The 19,689-nt window shown below is 27.2% G+C and overlaps 1 protein-coding gene across 1 annotated transcript in view; it reads left to right on the top strand.

Moving 5' to 3' along the window:
- LOC129963066 (uncharacterized) overlaps positions 1-19,689 on the top strand; it is a 46,798-nt gene that overhangs the window by 10,240 nt on the left and 16,869 nt on the right. Inside the window, exons 3-4 of the mRNA XM_056077098.1 lie at positions 14,032-14,173; positions 15,927-17,798. Of these exons, the coding sequence (XP_055933073.1) occupies positions 14,032-14,173; positions 15,927-17,798 (2,014 nt within the window). The remainder of the gene's footprint in view (positions 1-14,031; positions 14,174-15,926; positions 17,799-19,689) is intronic.

Raw genomic sequence — 19,689 nt, 5'->3', positions numbered from 1 at the left:
GATATTGTTATGTTTCTGTTCTTAGATATTTTACGTTCTCCCTTAATTTCTCTACCATACAAACAACACTACATCTTCTTGAACATTGCATGTCCCATCAGTAGAAACTCCTGGCTGTCTGTACTATCTGTCTGATGCTCTCGGCTATCTTGATTGATAGTGAGATTCAGTTCTTGAATATGAAGGCAAATTTGTGGCTTCAAATTTCAAAATCATGTTGGCCATTGTAGAAAAATTTTTTGATCCTTAACTGTTATGTTGATGACGTTTAAAGTAATTCTGCAATACTCTATTAGATGGCAGCATTCTTATTCAATTTTGATATTCTTGTTATTCCATTTGATAATTTATTTATGCTGATATTTGTAATCTAATAATGTCAGTTATTATTCTAACTAAAATATGGCTTTATTTTTTAATTTTTTTAAATCTTTAAGTTTTTCCCAGATTTTGGATCATCTAGTACAATGTTGGACGCGTACATTTTCTCCATTTTAACTATTTGCCTTCATTGATACATTCTATTTCATCAACTGATTTATTTTGATTTATTGAAACTGATGAACTGAACTTTATTGAATTTATTCATGTTTTCATCTTTAGTAATGAATTCTAATATATTTTTTATATCAATTCTTTGATGTAAAAATAAATTCCAAAAGAAAAAGTTGAAAGTTTTAAATTATTTGAATATTTAGAAGAGGATTAAACCTTTAAAATTGTCATGTTGCTTTTTTGGTGGCAAAAATAATGGAATCTTGTTCACAAATCATTTAGCCAAGGCTTACCCTAAAATGTTTTTACTAACATTTCCATTTTACCGGGATATGTCTTTTAAATGTATTTCAATTGCTGTTAGAAGTCTTGCTTAGTACTGTTCAATGTTTTTCCAAAATATGCATAAATTTATTTATAACTAAAAAAATAAAATGAAAAAGATAAATAAGGGAAGTAAAAGAGCAGGGGGAAAAACAGGCAAACTAATCAATTTTGAAGATTGTTTATTTTATTTCGTAAAATATGTTATTCATCTCGTGTTTGGCTTACTCTCATGATTATGTTTCATAGAAGAACACTAGAATTTTGCATTTTAAATTTAATTGAAGAATGCAAAAAAACCTGTTACTTAGTGGCAAAACGTTAAATGAATAAAAGTGATTTGAAATAATTGTCGTTTACTGCCCCTGTAAAAATTTGTTCTGTGTTCATTTTCATCATTTCTCATAGTTTTATTATGTTAATTCTTGTCTAAAATCTGATAAATTTAGATATTTTAAAATACCTTAGAATCGTCTTTACGATTGTTTATTGTAAATAATGATACTACACTACTGTTCCTTAACCATTGTCTTCGACTATACTAAACATTATTAGATTAATGAAGTATATTTATATTACTGTATATTTATAGATAGAATTTTAAGTTATATATACTTAAGTTGGCTAATTTTTTTTATTCGAAATTAAGTAGTGTTATAAAACTATTACTCAAAAATGGCTTTATATTTTCCAATGGTTTATTATTTTATGAATTTGCATGATCAATATATGCATCTTAAATGAATTCTTAATTATGTTCAGTAATTTTTTTTGTTGGTTAATATTGTGAAATGTTAGTTGGTTAAAATGTGAGCTATTATTCTGAAATATTTATCCTTTTGATTTGGGAATTATAATGTCTTCCTTAATATTAGGTAGCAAGTTGAATTTTGGTTAAAAATTTACAGCTGCTTTCTGTCTATATAACTATATATCAATATCATCTAATATTCATGTTTTATCTCCTAGGCATTAGGCATTATAATGAAATATAAGGATCTGTTTTGGATGATGAATTGAAATGAACTGTTTGTGTTTCGATTCAGAGTACTAATCGCATATCATTTTGTAGATCAATGTTTAGATTTCTTTTTATAATAAAAATATCTGAATTAAGTAGAGAGCGCTAAATTTTATTGATTTTAAGAAACTAGGATGATGAATTTCTTAGTATTTTTTTTATTAAAAAAAACATGCAAAAAAAAAAACCATAATGTTTAGTTTAAGCTTGAAAATTTGCTAGAGCTGAAAAAAATGCATTTATTTAAATAAACTGTGTTTTCCCAAAACTAGTTTATTTTTGACAATTTTTTCTCCAACTCATTAAGGTTAATTTTACTGCATTCAGAATTGGGTATAATTGTCTATATTATTGAATGAAAGAAAAGCTTTTAAACTTGATAATGAATCTCTCTTAAGATTACTGTTTTGAAAATCGCACTACTGTGTCCCAGATAAAGTAATATAAAAATGGAAATATTATATATTCAGAAGGGGGAAAAAAAGGTTTTATCATTTTAGTATATTTCATTTTCCTAGCAGAATGCATATGAAGTGTAATCTTTCTTGGATCAATTCTATTTCTATTCTATTTCATTGAATTGGAGAGTGATAAAACTAGAAAATTGTTGTAAACCTTTATTGAAATATCTGCAAGTAAAGTGATTCTGAATACATTTGCAGGTCATTATTTCTCCCATAAATATTACTTTCTCCTTGAATAGGAAATTTCAGAGTAAAGCAGTGAAACAGTTTGAAGAATTTCTATTGTCAACTCTGTACTTTCAATATGATTGTTTGGAATGTCTTAAGTTTTGATGAAGTTCCAGTTTTGTTTGATATAGAAATAAATGGATTTTATTACTACAATAATTATGAGCTATATTTTTTTAAAGAATAAAACTTATAATTCAAGGTTATGGTAATTTTTATTATTTGTATTTTATGTTTGGCTCTGTTTAAAACTATTATCTGTAGAAACTATTTAAAAAAAAAAAATTAAGTATGTGTTAGCTTTTTGTTTTTGGCATTATTTAACCCTTTGAAGAACACAAACAGAAATTTTCTGAATTTTAAAAATTTTGTAATTAATTTGCATACTTAGGGTTTAAGGGAAGAGGAAATACCTTTAAAAATAATTTACAGTGGACTGCACCATGAGGGAGAAAGGGTTTCACTGGAGTACCACTGCACACTTACGACCTTCTTATGAATAATTAATACTTTTAAATTCATTTTGTAACATAATTATTCATTATTTATGGAAATACTAAAACGTGCAATATTATCAATGGAAACTACGTATACAATCTTGCAACATGAGAAAAAAAATTATAAAAGAAAAATAAACAATTTTAATAACAAGTAATCCCCAAATAAAGCTAACAATGGTAAGTTCTTTACGTGGCAGACTTTAAATACAATCAACATTAAATTCAAGTTATGAAGAAACATAATATTTAAAGGAATCATGTAAAAATTAAGAAAATTATACTATATTAGAAAATATACTTAACATCCCCATAATATAGTTGCTTGCTAATACAAGAACACAACTGAAAAGTGAATTTAAATCATCCTATTCATATAAACCTTACTCAAATGTAAATTTCCTCACCCACAAAACCGATGACAAAGCCCCCCATAAATTATCAGCAACTTGACCAAGAGTCTCGGGGAGGAAAACAGATCTGTTTCGTTAATGCTTCTCAAGTGGTAGAGAATCTCATGCTGTAGATGCCCGGTGGTATGTCTCTGAAACCACCTAAAAATGTCAAGTATGAAGAACTTTTCTTTGTGATTTGATTTGAAAAGTGTATGTTATAGACAGCTTTCATAAAATAAATTTATTAATGTATTTTGAGATTGTTTATTTTTTACTTGCTGGGAAAAAAATAAATTGAAAGTAATGAGAAAAAGCATTAAAAATGATGTTTTTTTATGCAAGAAGGATATTAACTAGTATGCTGACATCTACAGGCAGTTATTAAAGTTAAAATATTTTAGAGCTTTTGGTTTCAATCAGAAACCACCGTACATTTAGAAATAATTTTTAGAAAGTTGTGGTTTCATTGTGATACTACCACACATGAAAGGGTTTAAAAAAATTATGATGTAAAAGGAGATTTGTAAGATACGACTCTTAGCAACGGTAGCAACGATTCTTTTAGATTACATTATTTGTTTGCTGTAAAGTTAATCCTATAAATATTTTGGCCTGGAAAAATTGCTGAGAAGTTGGTTTACTCAATTTTGGGGATTTTATTTGATCTGTAGATTAATAATAATGACCCAATTGACAATATACCTCTGATGATGAATTATATCATGTTGAGATATAAGTTTTTGTTTGCAGTATTTCTTCAGGAATTGATCAGGTTATCTTGGTGTGTCTAATACAGTGTCTAATCTTGGAGTGGCTGTGTGTTTGGTTTGGTGTATCGGAAGTGTTTTTCATGCTGTTGTATTTAGTAATATTTTGGTAAGTGTTAGTAATATTTTTTATTTGCGCTATAATATTTTGATTATAACGCAGATAAAACTATTATGGTTAAAGCTGATATTCATAACTATTATTTGCTTTATGGGGAACTGCCTTCGTGTCTCAGAATTGCATCTTAAATGTTAATATTTGAAGCAAAAAGATTAATATAATTGATTTCTGCTATTATGTAACAGGTTGTGCAGAAACCAGTCATGTCCAAGAATATTATTTTCATAGCTATCATAAATATTTTCAAGAAATCCTATATATCTTCTTAACTCCTTAATGAATATCTGAATATGATTTAAAAATAATTTTCCAAATCAGTAATCCGAGAGTATTTTTAGAAATAAATTTTGTTGGATTGTCATCAAATTTTCTAGTTTAACCTTCATTGATTTTGGTCTCCTTTTTTTCTGCCGTTATTGCATTTTTTTAATGTTTGATAAAACATCTTAAGTAATATTACTAAAGTTGTAAAAAAATATAAAAATCTGTTTTTGCATATTATGTTATACAGGGGTGTTTGTGCTCCGGGGAAACCGGGGATTTTGAACTTCGATACCCGGAAATTCCGGGGATCGTCGTTCAAAAGGAAGTAGGAATAATAATGAATTATTTATTTTGATCTGGGTAATTTTGTTTGCTTTGAAAGCAGAAAACGCAAGGTCATTGTGTGTGGTGAAAACTTTTCCTTTCTTTCTCCAAAGGCAGTGATAATGCGTGAAAAGGGGGAAAAAACTTCTTTTTTGTTCTTTCCTTATTGCGAGTTATGACTCATTCCCCCGGTTCTCGGACATTCTCTTCTGGATTCTTTTCGGCAAGTAGGCGCGGTAGAAAAAAAAGGGAGAGACTTCGTTCGACCAGATGTGCGATCACGTGACCTGGGTTCAAAGGTCTTAATTTTGCAAAATTAATGGTTATTAATTTTGCAAAAAAAGTAATTAATTGAACTTTTATAATTAGGTCATTCAATACTTCATAATCGTAATTTTTCATTTCTCCCCCCCCCCCTTCTCGAAACTCCAAAATGTCGGTAGTAAGTCCGTAAAAGTTTCAGGGGATTTTTTGGGGTCCCACAAACACCCCTGGTTATAAGCAATTGTCTAAAATTAGCTTAACTACATTACAGTATATAAAATCATTCTTGCTCTCATTTCTTTCATTTTTTTTAATATGTTATAATGTGTAACATTTATCAGCTATTGACTTTTGTTCACCTTATATTTACAGGGTGCGTAGCGTCATGAAAAGTCCTTAAAAAGTGCTTAAATTTGAAAACTATTTTTAAGCACTTTTAAAGTGCTTAATTTTCTCGAAGTGCAAAGAAGATATTCCTTTTTGTTTCCGTAGGCAAAGAATGCGATAAATCGGTAAAAGTCATAAATTTTTATTTACTGGATATATCACACACACACACACACACAAAAAAAAAAACGGTGAAAGGAAAACATTTGATGAAAGGATACAGGAGTTTCAACCCTGTTAAGAAAATGCTTAAGTAACTTTTTTTTTCACTCCTTCTTTTTTCAACAATGGGCACCAGTGTATATTGAAGTATTGGAATGGTTATTCCGAAAGAGCGAAATACGAAATATGCCGAACTAGAAAAGCATTTGAACTTTTACAGTTAGTGTTCTAAATAGCGAATAATTTATTTTAGTTATGCCTATGACTTTATGTTCAACCCTGTGTGTTCTTAAAGACGAAGCAGATTAGCTTCGATCGACGAAAAATAAGACAGTATGGTGTGTAAAAGAAATAGATACATCAGGGATGGGAGAAGTTATTCTAAAGCGTGAAAGATATTTGATATTTAACTGCTTTTATTCTGATTACCATGAAGTCAATCATCATTCTCGTTAATATGTTTTGAGCGATTTTGAACGACTGCAAAAGGGATTTTATAGTACAATTATTTATTGCGATTGTAATTATTTTAGTCAACTGTGCAAAATCTAGCAAATTGAAATTTTAGTTTGAAGACGAAAGTTTTCAGTAATTTCTTTTGCAGTGTACTTTTTTAAATGTCCCATTCCTTTAAAAATTATCATTTGTTGAACCAATCTTGTCAAATGATAGTTTTTATTTTTTTTAAATTCTGCTATGTTTGATACTTAAAATTTAAAAGAAATAAAAAAAAATTAAAAACCTTTATGATTTAGATTATGTCATTTTTTAAAAAGTTTTTTCTCTTTTTATTACTTTTACACGATTTTTTTTAGGGGGTTTCCCCACGAAATTTTTATTTCTTGGTATATAAAGATTTGCCTGATTAATACGGAGCATCACTCAAATAAGGGACATGAAATTTAGCGGGTAATTACTTTTTGGATATTAGAGGCTCACTAAGGATGGATGTTGTAAAATTTTAATTAGAAATTCAATTTAAAAGTTAAAATTTCTTGCATACTTCTAGGGAATATTATGGCACAAAATTTATTTTTACATCTTAAAGGTGCTTATATAATATTTTTTGACACTCTTCTGTGAATTTGTTTACCATTTGTTACATCTCATTTAGATGGCCTTGTCAAGCTTGCATTAACTGTGATAGTAATAGAAGGATTTTTCCCATTAACAGCTTTCAAATCTGACCTTCCCTTATAGTATTTTGATGGATTTCGTCTTAAAGCTTCAGAAAAATACTAGCCACTCGCATTCCATCAATAAATTCTTCTCCTTCTCCTTTGTAAACTAATTTTTTAGACTGAAAGAACCAAATTCATAGTTAGTACATATGTTTGGAATTCAGTTACGATAAAGAAACATGATGCAAAAATCCGTTAGTGAACACAAAGTAGAAAGTATCGCATACAGCAGTTGCAAATTATCCTCCATAGAAAATGAATGCTACCGACTTTCCCTGGAATATATTCAGCAACCCAAATATACTATACACTGTAGAAATTAAAGAACTGTCACAAAAAGCTAACTTAGCAAAGGATTTTTCACTTGTAGAGAAGTACAACAACATTCAAAGAATTAGAATAGAAAAAAAAAAAAAAAAAAAACTTCTGTAAGATGTAGTATCTGAAATTGCCAATGTGAAATTTTTTAAAAAGTAAAATTAGCTGTAATTATAATGCTTCTCTTCTTACCTACCTAATGAGTTGTAATAATAGTGTTTTTGTTTCTATGCTTATTATTTCGATTCATATAAATATTTATATGAATAGAAAAGTATCAATATAATTTTTTTAACAAAAATAACGTTAAAATAAAAGCTGTATGTATTAGTTAGTTTATCAATACAAAATAATACTGTCAGATTTTTGTCATTTTAATTTTAAAATTCAGGTTGAGTATTTTAGAAATTGGGGAAGGAAAGCAGTCAATTATTTTTTTTTACTTTTTTAAAAATTGTACACATAAAGAAGTAAAAATTATTAAGACATAAGTTATTTAACTATATTTTTTCTAATTTTTTAAAAAAAATTTAAATTTTCAATTATTATTTTAAGAATCTGTCAGTATATCTAGTATTAATAAATTAAGTTTTCTGAGCTAATATATAATTTATTATATAATATTTGTATAATTAGCAAAAAAAAATAATTTTCGTCCCATGTCTTGTGAAAATAATTTTATAAATCCATTTTTGTTGAATTTCCCAATTATTGAACTTTAATAATGTTTGTAACATATATTGATTCTATTCAGTTTGCTCTTAATTCAAATTTTCAGAGTTTCTTTGTATTAATTATTGCTAAAGACAATGTTGCCAATTTAAATAAATGAGGCTGGATTCAACATCCAGACATTGATTAAAATTTAAAAAAGTTTTTTAATTAAAGATAAAAATTTAAAAAAATTTAAACAAATATTTTTAACAATTTTTTTAATAAAAACTATAATTTATTATAAGACAAAAAAAATCCTATGAATAGAAAATTCTTGAGTTTACGTATACGTGCATGTACAAAAGTGCTTAATTTTTTTCACTCAGGTGCTTAAAAAGTTCTTAAAGGTGCTTAATTTTTGCATTTATTTCACACTATGCACCCTGTATTTATTATTTTGAGTCGTTTCTAATTTATGAGAATATGTGCAAATTTTTCTGATCAAAGCTTTTATATATGATTCTCAAATATAGTGACCATGTGAATTACATTCATGTGAACTGTGACACTGAAATTGAATGAATTGCAACATTCAAAAACACTTGCAATGTTACTTCTAAGTAACATTGCATTTTGCTGTTTTTATGAGAGTAGGATCTTGCAGTTTATGTGTTGCTCATAAGCTTAACTAGGAAATTAAAAGTTGAAAATTCCTTTAAATATGAATATCTTTGCAAGTAACATGTTGAATGGGGTGAACAATTGCTTGTTGAGCAATCAAATTTTCTTGTTCAAGAATAATTTAAATCCTTTTATCAAAATTTTTATTCCTACGTTATAAGTAATAAATTTTTGTAATAGAATTAACTTTAAATTAAAAAAATTCCTTAAATCTAAAATTATTAAACTGTAATTCTTTAAAACATTTCTTCTGAATTCATTGAAGGCTAAAGAAGTGGAATTCAGAATTTAATTAAACCTCATGAACTAATTCCTAATACAAAACATAGCAATGTGTGATATTTGAGCAGGATGTGAAGGGTAATATCTGTATTAAAATTATATAGCTATCAGGGTTATTAAATAATAATCTAAAAAGATGTTTTTTTATTACTATACTTATAATACATTATGTAGTGTTCTGTCATTGCTCAGTGATGGAATTGATACTACAGATCTGAAAATCCAGTATAGTTATTCTTTTGGTGTGACAACCATTTTCAAGAATATTTCTAAATTTGTTGAAATTTCTTATAAACATATTATACAAATTTTTTTAGTTTATTATGCTTTAAATGAACATTTGGAAAATTGTCAGTAAATGCCAAGACTTGAAAATTGTGAAGAAATGTCTATTGTAAGCAATAATTCAAATAGTAGAATGTTCTCTATTGTAATTGAAGTATTTTTCATATCTTTTACAACAGTTGTTAAATTTTAACTATAATTAGCCATAATCAGTAAGGAAAAGGCATATGTTCTTTGCTAAGTATAGAGAAATCATATTTCAAACACAAAAGTGGTTTTGAAAAATATTGAACATTAACATTTCAATGCATCATACCAAAATTCTCTTTTAGTATGCTTTGTTAATAAAAATTTGGCTGTTTTTGGCTTTCCACATGTAATTTTATTACATTGAAGGCATTTGATTGTAAATATAAAATATTCTGGTATTATAATTCTTGACCCATTCTTTATTTCCATTCTTATTTTTTATTGTAGCTGCTATTATAATTATGCCATATATTTGCAGATTAAAATATTCAATGAGTAGTTCATATTTAGAGTTTTATACCTTTATTTAGTGTGGCTTCCAATCTACTATTTTAAGGTGAATGTTGTTTATTTTCAATAAAAAAGGAATCCAACTTTTTAATATACTTAATAAAATTTTGGATATTAATCCTGTTTTATGTATTGTATTGAAACAGAGAAGGTATAAGGTTCATTTTTGTTCAAAATAATCATTTTAAATTTTCTTTAAAGGTCATTCATATATGTATTCAATTTTGAAAATATTTCCATGTAGTTGCAGGTTCCATTCTGTGCCACATATGTAGTCTTTTCTTCTTTTCATTTTCACATATAATCTGATTAAGATCTGTTTATAACACTTTATTTGCAAATACTATCGGTCTTTTTTTTCCTTATTGCGGGATTGTTATTCAAGAACTTTTTTTTTATCTCAGATTATGAAGTTTAATGTCACTTCGAGATTTTTTTTGCCATTTTGCTGTAGACAAGCTGTGATTTGAATTTTTATTTAATCTAGTTTTTGTGCTTTCAGATTTAAATATGTTGTTCAATTGTAACTTTTTATTTGAAGTATTTTAATTATCATTAATAAGCTTAGCATATTAAATTTATTGAATGCCACTGTAATATTCAAGATAAGGGGAAGGGGCAGGCAATCTGAATTGGTAAAATACTTCTATCTTTTCCATATAATTCCTATCTGGGTTTTGTCGTGGGCCAATTAAACTTTTCTTCCTTCAACTTTATGAATACTGCATATAAGAACTTTAGTTAGTTTAAAATTTACTTGCCGAAACTTGATCTGTAAAATTATGTAAAAATCTATAGTTAATTTGATTTTACATTTTTTCCAAACCTTGTTACATTCTTCAAAATAGGCTATTTCTTTTGCCTGTTGTAATACTTATATTTTATTTTAAAAAGATAGAAATATTCATTTCACAATGATCTTCAAGTTCTATTTATAGAAGAGATGTAAAACAATATATTATACTTATATAACTATTTCTATAGTTTTCACTTTGTTCTGTCTATAATCTAAAATTATTATGCAATTTATTTGTCATGGGGTTTTAAAAAAGAAATTATATAACTTGTATAGAGTGATGACAGAACCAGGAAATTAGGAAAAAAATCAGGGTTTTTTTTTCTTTTCTTTTTATTGATTTGAAAAATTAGGCAAGTTTATAAACATAACTAAAAATGAAGCCAAAATACCGATGAGAGCATTTTGTGCCTAGCATTCACATGTTTGATGCTTCTGTGCAATCACTTGTCTACATTAGAAATCTAGTGTTGCTGAAACGATCACAATAGCTATCAGGGACAAAATTTATTTTCAAGGATATGATGACTTTTTGAAGTTTCATTACAGTAAGAAGGGCAATAAGCTGATAAATGTTGCTAATAAGAAAACATAATGAACTTTTTGAAAGATAGTTTTTCTCTTCTTAAAGAACAGAGATTGAATAAATGTTGGTTTGACTGCTCTCAACTTTAAATTGTGCAATGAAGTCGTATCCTCTTTAAAGATGATAACGATGCTTTCTCCTGGCAAATAGTAATGCGAAGAGAGAATTTTTGCTCAATGAAAGTTATCAGTTAATAAAGAACAAATATTCATTGTGAGAAAAATTGTTTATGACAACATTCAAGCAAAATAAAAATAATTTTGAAATATTGGAATAATTGATAGTGTGAAAAAATCCATGAACTAAATAGAAAGAGTTTAAAGTGAAGAAATGAAAGAAAGAAAAGAAATTAAATTTAAGATCTGAAGAGGGGTAATAAGGGGGAAGCGAACATCAGCGCAAAGAATTTTTTACTTTTAATTTGAGAATTAAAAGTAAAATACATTTTTTAAGGCAGCTTTAAAAAAAAGTTAATTTAAGGAAGAAATTGCTTGGCTCAAAATTTAGCAAAGAGGAACTTTTCAAATTTTTTAATTCGCTTAAAACATTTTTGGTTATTTTAAACCAAGTATTTTTTTATTCGTATTTTAATCAATATTTCAATCTTGAAATTAATAATTGATTGTTTGTAATTTTTTTCATTTTAATTCTAACAGGTAGGTATGTTATTTGTTACTTGAATTAAGCTTTCATCTAGCATTATTTGCAACAATGAATGAAATGAAAAAATCTTTTATTCATTCATGGAACATTTGATTAAATTTAACAATTTCTTTTGATCTGTGAAAAAAAAATAAAGTAAAATAATATAGGTTTATTTTTGTTATTAATATGTTTGCTAGAATATTTATTAAGTACATATAATCAGACTGTTTTTATATTTGTTGCAGTCTGTAATTCTAGCACTTGTACAAAGAGCGCATACTGTTTTAAAATTTTGTGCAATGATAAAGATCATAACGACCTTTACTGTTAACATAATTTGTGTTGTAAAGAGTAGTTTTATTGTTTCTTAGAATTCTTATGCAGTTTTAGAAGAAAAGCATTTAAAATTTCCAGTATTTTTTCCATCTAAGAAATGTAGTATACTGTTTTAATAATTCCTTAAGTGTGTTTATTCCTCCATTTAAAAATTAAATTTCTGGTAAATATATTATTTATTCATATTAAATAATCTGTAAAAATGTTTATAATAATGTATATTGTATACTGCATAGGGAGAAAACCGGGGAACTAATATAATTAGTAGCCATAAATCGGAAAAATGTTGCGAGTTTAGATGAGAATTTTTTTCCTATGGTTTCTGTAGTTGCCCTGTCATAAAAAGCAAATTTAATCCTGAAAAATGCTTATAGATTGACATTAATTAATTGAATATTATAAAAATTCTATCAAAGTGATAATTCGCAATTTGTTTTAAATAAGAATTCTTTATAGATTGAGAAAAGTGTCAATTTTTTTTCAGTGGGTAATATCTTGAAGAAATAAATCTAACTTTTTTTCTGGTTTTGCATGAATGTTTAGTACTTGTAGGTTATAGTATTCTAACTTCATTGTTATCATTTAACTGAGGATGAATGTTTTGTTTAACATGCTTGGTCTTCCATTTGTGCTGAAAGTGATTACACAGATATTTTGACCTATAATAACTTACATTATAAAGTCACAAATTCGAATGTGAGAAGAAACTTGCTTATGTAAGTCAATAAAAAGCATTAAGACTTTATCATAGACTTTATCTCATTAAAAAGCTCAACCATCTCTGGAACTGAAATTCAGAACAGTTTCTTTGTCTTTTCTAAGTTAGATGAGGTATATTTTATAGTTTGATTTCCTTGTTGTGAGGTGTTTTTACTGTCTGATTTCCTCATATCTTGATAATTGTCTCAAAATCTTGCATTTCCCAATCATAATTTGTCTGATGAAAATCGCTGAAACATTGCTCCCCATTTCAAAGATTGCATGTTCTGAGCAATCATTTCAAAATAAAATTTAGAATGTATCTATAGAAGGGAGTCAATCTGTTAATAATTATGACATTGGGATATGCAGTTCAACTTTTAATTCTTATAGCAACAGGTATGTCTTTGGAGGCTTCATCTGCTATAAGTGTCACTTCCGACCATTTAATGAAATGGTTTATAATTATAATTTTCAATATGTACTTTTAAATGTTACAGGTGAAGGCCCTTAAAACTTTGTAAAGGTTTGCCAGATACAGCCCCCCCCCCCCCCACACACACACACTCATGGATCATTCACATTGTAATACAATTCTCTCTTTATTCTCATTTTGTCTCTTAAGATCTCAGCTATAATATTCTTTATAATATTTCTTTACATCAGAATATATATATATATATATATATATATATATATATATATATATATATATATATATATATATATATATATATATATATATATATATATATATATATACAAAAGTATTAGAATCAAGTTAATAGGAAAAATAAAAATTAAACCAAAAAAAATATTAAAAAAGAATAAATACTATGAAGTTCCTTTTTGGTTTTAGTTTAAATAGGTAATAAATTTTAGTTGCGATTTCGAAACTGTTTTGTTTCGTTTTCATTTTAGTTTCGTTTTCAAACTTTTTCTTACTTTAGATTGGTTACTTTATATATATATATATATATATATATATATATATCATTGAAGAATTATTTTCTTGTTTTAACGTCTTTATTACTCTAAAATTTCCTTCACAAAGGACTTCCAAGCTTGAAATTCTTAAATCTCTTTTAGGGAAAAAATCATTTTACAGTGCAGTTCATTTATATTTTGATGAACTTTTGTTAATGCTAATAAAAATATTTAAAAAATCAATATTCTAATAAAAATTCAGTGAAGGATAATTATAAATGTTCTTTAAAGATATGATTTTAGCTTTATTTAAATTATTTTTAACTAACTTATAAATTTGCATTGGATGGTATAACATTTTAAAAATTAATACTTTTTTGTTTTGCAGTTAGTTTCTGGCATTGATGATCAAAATAATAGAGCTATGAGTGAAGGAATGAAATTTCCTAATGTTCCATGGCCTCGGCCAATCCAGGTGCAATCTTTTTTCAGTTCCTTGCCAATGGACACAGACTCATTTGGCTCTAGAAGTAAGTTTTAACTATTTTTTTTGCTAACTAAAATTAATGTATATACATATGCTGTAGATTGATTATTTATCTTAATTTTAGAATATTTATACTTAGTAAGCGTGTCTAATTTCTCACCAAATATAACAATCTTGTCAAACATCCAAAAGTTTGCCATTTTGATTGGCTATAAGAGAAGACCACAAATGTATTTTAGAATTGCAATAAAGAAGAATTTGACAAGATACCTCAATTGGTGTAAATTCTGTGGAGGGGAATTTAGTGAAAAATGTGTCAAGCACACATTAACCAAATACTTATTGAATCTCAAAATTTTAAATTACATTTTTTTCTGTGTAATTTATTTTCAATTGAATTGAATTTATTATTTATCAAGAAAGTTATCAGATACAATCAATGTATTTTCAAATTAACTTTGAGAATATTATTTATCAAGTTTAATAGCTTTTTAAATTTTTATTTCTGAGGTAATTTCTTTCGAAACTGAGATTTTAGATATAAAATCTTAAGTAACAGCTGTGCTAATGTTGCAAGAATACATTTCTTCATACCTTTTGTGCTTCTTTTATAATTTCAAAGAGTTAAGCATGAAAATCTGAACCATTGCATTTTTTAACTTGTAACTTGAAAGCTTTTGCAAAGGTATTAACTCAATTTTAACTGTTTTAAATGTAGTTTCCATGTGTTTTTAGATTGTAGTGATAAAGTTATTTTTAAAAAAAGTTTTTAGTAAGAAAGTTGAAGTTGTCATTTAGTAAAGAAAAAATTTGAAAATACTAACCTGTATTTATTTAGTTTCATTGTAAAAATATTAAATTTCATAAAGAAAGCACTTTGTTAAAAACATTCTCTACATCTTGGGTGTGATGAATTCTAAGGAAAGTTTTCAAATTTCCCTTTTATTTAAGACACATAATTATAATGGACATGGGTTAAATTTTTGTATTTAAAACTTCCAGAATTAATAATTATTCAGAATTAATTGTATCAAGTGGCCATCTAATTTGTTAATACCTTCTGTAGAATTTATTTTTAAATAGCACTGAATTAGTTATTTTTATCAATTTTACAAAAAAAAAAAAAAAAAAAAAAAATATTATTTCAATTCTTAAGATTTTTGTTTTGAATTTTTTCATCAAATTAATATAATGAATTACTCTAATATAAAATACAATAATATAAAAAACAATATATTAAAAACACCTAAGAAATCATATTTGTAACATTTATAAAAGTATATACTTCTATATATTTTTAGTTATATTTCTGAAGTAAAATACTGTTTGTAGAATTACTATGAGGTATTTAAAAAGAATTTATGAAATAATAATCTTATATAGTGATTTATCATTGATTATTTCTGCTAACTACCCTGTTTTATAAAATTACGACTTAATAGTCCTATCGGTCATTGAAGTTTTTTTTTTAAACAAATGTTATCACCGATAAATTTTATTATTATGTTATGTTTTACTATAATACTTCAGAAAGGGGTGAATAGTTATGGATTTACTGGTATTTTGTTTCTCTTGCTGTTATGTTTGAAACTTGCATATCTTTAATGTTAATTGATTTTTTAATCTATTGGAAATCATGAAGCTCGGGATATTATCATTACTTGTATTGTCCCAGTTTTATATTGGATATTATTAAAATTCGTGTTTAAAAAAATGCATTATCATTGATGAGCATCGAGATGTTCATAATCTTAACGAAATTACTGCATTGTTTTTAAATTTTTAATTTTTTTCAGGTGAGAAACAAATTTTAAATGCTGATATCAATGGTAATCCATTTGGAAGAGCATCTCGTTCTTCAAATATTGCTTCCTTTGTATCAAGTCAACTTTCTGAGTATGGGAATGGCAATTTAGCATCGGAAACAAAAAATCGTAAGAATAAGCGGTTAAGGAATTCTGTAAACAAAGGAGTCTTGGCAGAACATATTGCTGGTCATCGAGGTCAAGAAGATATTGATGATTTAGTGCAATATATTATGTCAGATACTGATAAAAAGAAAGGAAATTCTCCAAATCAGATAGTATTAAATAAAAACAGTTTGCTTCATGAAAATGAGCGAAAAAAGTCTGTTAGTAAAGAGTTAAAGAACTTTCAAAAAAATTCAATAAATACTGCTAAAAAGAAATTAACTCGCTCCAATTCTCTTGAAAATATGACCAGCAGCACCATGACAAGTGATGCAGAAAACCTGTTTATTTCTGAGCCTGAACATACAAAAGATAGCAAAACAAATAGCCTTGAAGAAAAAACAAAAAATCTTGATATAAATAGCAATGAAGAAAGTAAGTACTCAGAATCAGTGGAAAACAATAGACGCAACAGCATTGATGAAAGTAGTTCTCAAAATTGTGTAGGACAAAAATCGCCTGATATTTCTGGTTTTGCTGCTGACTTTTACTCTACTTCTAATGTTTCTTCTCAAACAACTGAAGATACTGGATTTTCAGTAGTAAAGAAAAAGCAGCGGAAGAAACAGGGTAAACGGTCGGAATCTTATAGATGGCGCAATCCTCAAAATCAGCGGAAGAAAGGAATGATGTTAACATTGGCCGAGAGCAAATGTGGTAAACAGGACTCTCGACGCAAATCTACAAGTAGTGTACCTCATTCAGATCATTCTTCTGCAGATAATTCGGATTTAGACAGTGTTCACTCTCTTCCAGTTCGAGGTTCGGCTCCTCATCAAACTCAGCCTCATCCACATACCACACCTTCATCTTCATCATCCACACCTCAGGCTTCTTATGCAGATATAGCTAGAATGCCCATATCAAAGCTCAATTCAACGTCTCCAAACATTGCATATAGTTTTGTGAAACCTCATGTAACGGGAGAGGAAGTCAAGCGAACAGATGGTAATGGTGTGCCCTCCGTCAAAAGAAAAGTGAGTGATTCAAGAGAACCATCTGTAGCTGTTAAAGGAATAGTCCGTTCACCTGCATCAGAAAAAGAAAGTGATATTAGTAATTCTTCTGATGTTAAGATTAGGTCTCAGGCTAAATCTACACGAGAAATTAATACTCAAACCGAGCCAGAAAGTATAATTCCAGATGTTTCAAAGGTAGAAAATTTAAATACAAAAACCAAAAAAGTAGATGAGTCTCCAAAAACTTTATGCAGTTCCTGTTCAAGAAAAGGTAGTTGTAGCTGTTCTAAATCTCCTCCAGGTTCTCAAAAACTGAAAAACAATAATATTCCGCCTGTTATTATGGACAACATGCCTCCCGAGTCAAATGTGTGCAATGTTTCGTTTGGATTCGGTGTTGAGGAAGTGCTTCAGATGACTCCAGGAAAGAAAGCAAACTCTCCATGTTTGGATAAAGGACAGAAAAATAAAGACATTGAGGGCTCAGGAAAAAGTGAAGGCATTTCTGAAATATCTAGTGTAAATAGTAAAAGTTTAAGTTCTGAGGTTAATTCTTGTTCTAAAAGCTCACTTTCATCAGATGTATCAAAAACTGTTCACAGTCAGGATCTCAAGCATGAACAGTCTAGTCATCTTAAAACTATATATATTAGAGGTGGTAAAAATCTTCACTATGCTGAAACTGAGTTTAATGACAAGAAATTTAATCGAACTGAAATAGCAACATATTTTGGAAATGGTGAGTAATTCTTCAATTTAATTATTTATTAAATTTTCTTTTATTTTTCATTTTTTGTCTTATATTTTAAAAATTTTTTTCATTATTGTTAACATTTTTATCTGTTACAATTATAAAAATAGGAAGAAGATAGTTCTAATTCAAAAACTAGAGATCATTGAAGAGATGAATTGGGAGATAGGTGGATTGAGGAGAGTTCTTCATTGAGATTGACCTGACTACAATGATATATAAAATAGGAAATTGTTAAATTAAATCGAAATTTTTTTTAATTAAATAGAATGTTTTTAATTGATGAATATAATGTAGTCACTTACATTTATAGCTGTTCATTAGTATAAATTTTCATGAAATTCTTAACATCAATTAAATACATTTTACTCAAGAACATATATATATCTTTTTCCAAAATTTAATGATAAATGATTTTGTTGTCAATTTAATATATACAATAATTTAATATTTTATATATAGGTATTTATTTTTTACTAGCTTTTATAATACTTATCTTTGAAGTAGATAAAAAGTTTGGAATCTACTTCACTATGACCCTTCATATTGTTAATAATGCCAGAAAGTAAAATATATGGCAATCCAAACAATGTAGTGAAGCATTCACTGAAGGATTGTTTGTGACCTTACTCCATTGATTGTTTGGGTTGTCATATTGGCGGCAGACTCAAAGCACACATTAAAGTAGATTTTAATTGATAAATTGTTTGGTAATTGTCAAATTACTTCCTGGTGATAATTTTCCTTATCTTAAAATTGTTTGAGTATTGTGTAGTAAATTTTTACTTTAAATTATGTTTGCTGCTTAATTTAGCAAAATTTTGAAATTTTACCTGAAGTATTTTGATTTATTCTATTTAGTATAGATTGTAATGGATGTTTAAAAAATCATTTTGGTGGGAATCAGATTAAAAGCGAGTCATTGAAGTAAAATAGTTTCATGCTTTTGTGTATTATTTGTTTCAAAATGATTATCTACTGTAAATTGGTAAAATTATTATTTTTATGTGAATCCATATTTCATTATAGAACTAGAATGAAAGCATTGTTGACAAATTAAGGGAGAGAGTAATCGCATTGAATTATTAGTATTCCATGTTGGAATTTCTGAAACTTCTCTCTCTGAGTAACTTTCCAACTGGCATTAAATATTTATTTCTCTTCCTCAAATTTTATGATTTCAAAATTTGAAATGAAGCAATACTTGAGCTATAAATAGATGAAATTAATAAAAGAGACCATTTGAGCTATTTGTTTTGAAAACATGAATAAAATATTGTCTGTATTATTTCCAATTACTTTTAAATAAAAGTATTTAAGAATCTAAAAGCTGGCTACATTCTGATTTTTTTTTTTTTTTTTTTTAAATCTTGTAACTTTATATAATGTTATAGCTATCTGTTTAAGAAGCTTTGCTCTTAGTAAATTTAGGGCTAACAATTCTGAATGAAGTAGAAAACAATATTGCGCTATGCTTTGCAATTCAAGTAGTTAATAAAAATATTATGAAAAGAGATTTATGAATGTATACTAATTTCTGTAGTGCTTAAATAATAACTTATAAGGTATGTTTTCTATTTAATGAGATATATATAAACAACAACTCATGTTACTGGAGCTCTGTTTCAAAGTATATAAGAAAATAATTACGAATAGTTAGAAAATTGGATGCAGAGAAGTTAGGATAGCTTTTAATTTTAACTTATTTTAGATACAGTATATACATACAGTCGTACCCTCCAATAACCATAGAATTTCTGTTGTTGCTACGGAAATTATGTGAAACGACAGAGGTATGGATATATGGTGAAAAACTATGGTGAATTACATAAAACATCAAAATACCTTCTTTCCCAAACCTTCCTCAACAATGCTGGCA

Source organism: Argiope bruennichi, chromosome 3, assembly GCF_947563725.1.
Source record: "Argiope bruennichi chromosome 3, qqArgBrue1.1, whole genome shotgun sequence".
Taxonomy (NCBI): domain Eukaryota; kingdom Metazoa; phylum Arthropoda; class Arachnida; order Araneae; family Araneidae; genus Argiope; species Argiope bruennichi.
The sequence above is the reverse complement of the archived record's forward strand: the minus strand, read 5'-3'. Positions and strand labels throughout refer to the sequence as shown.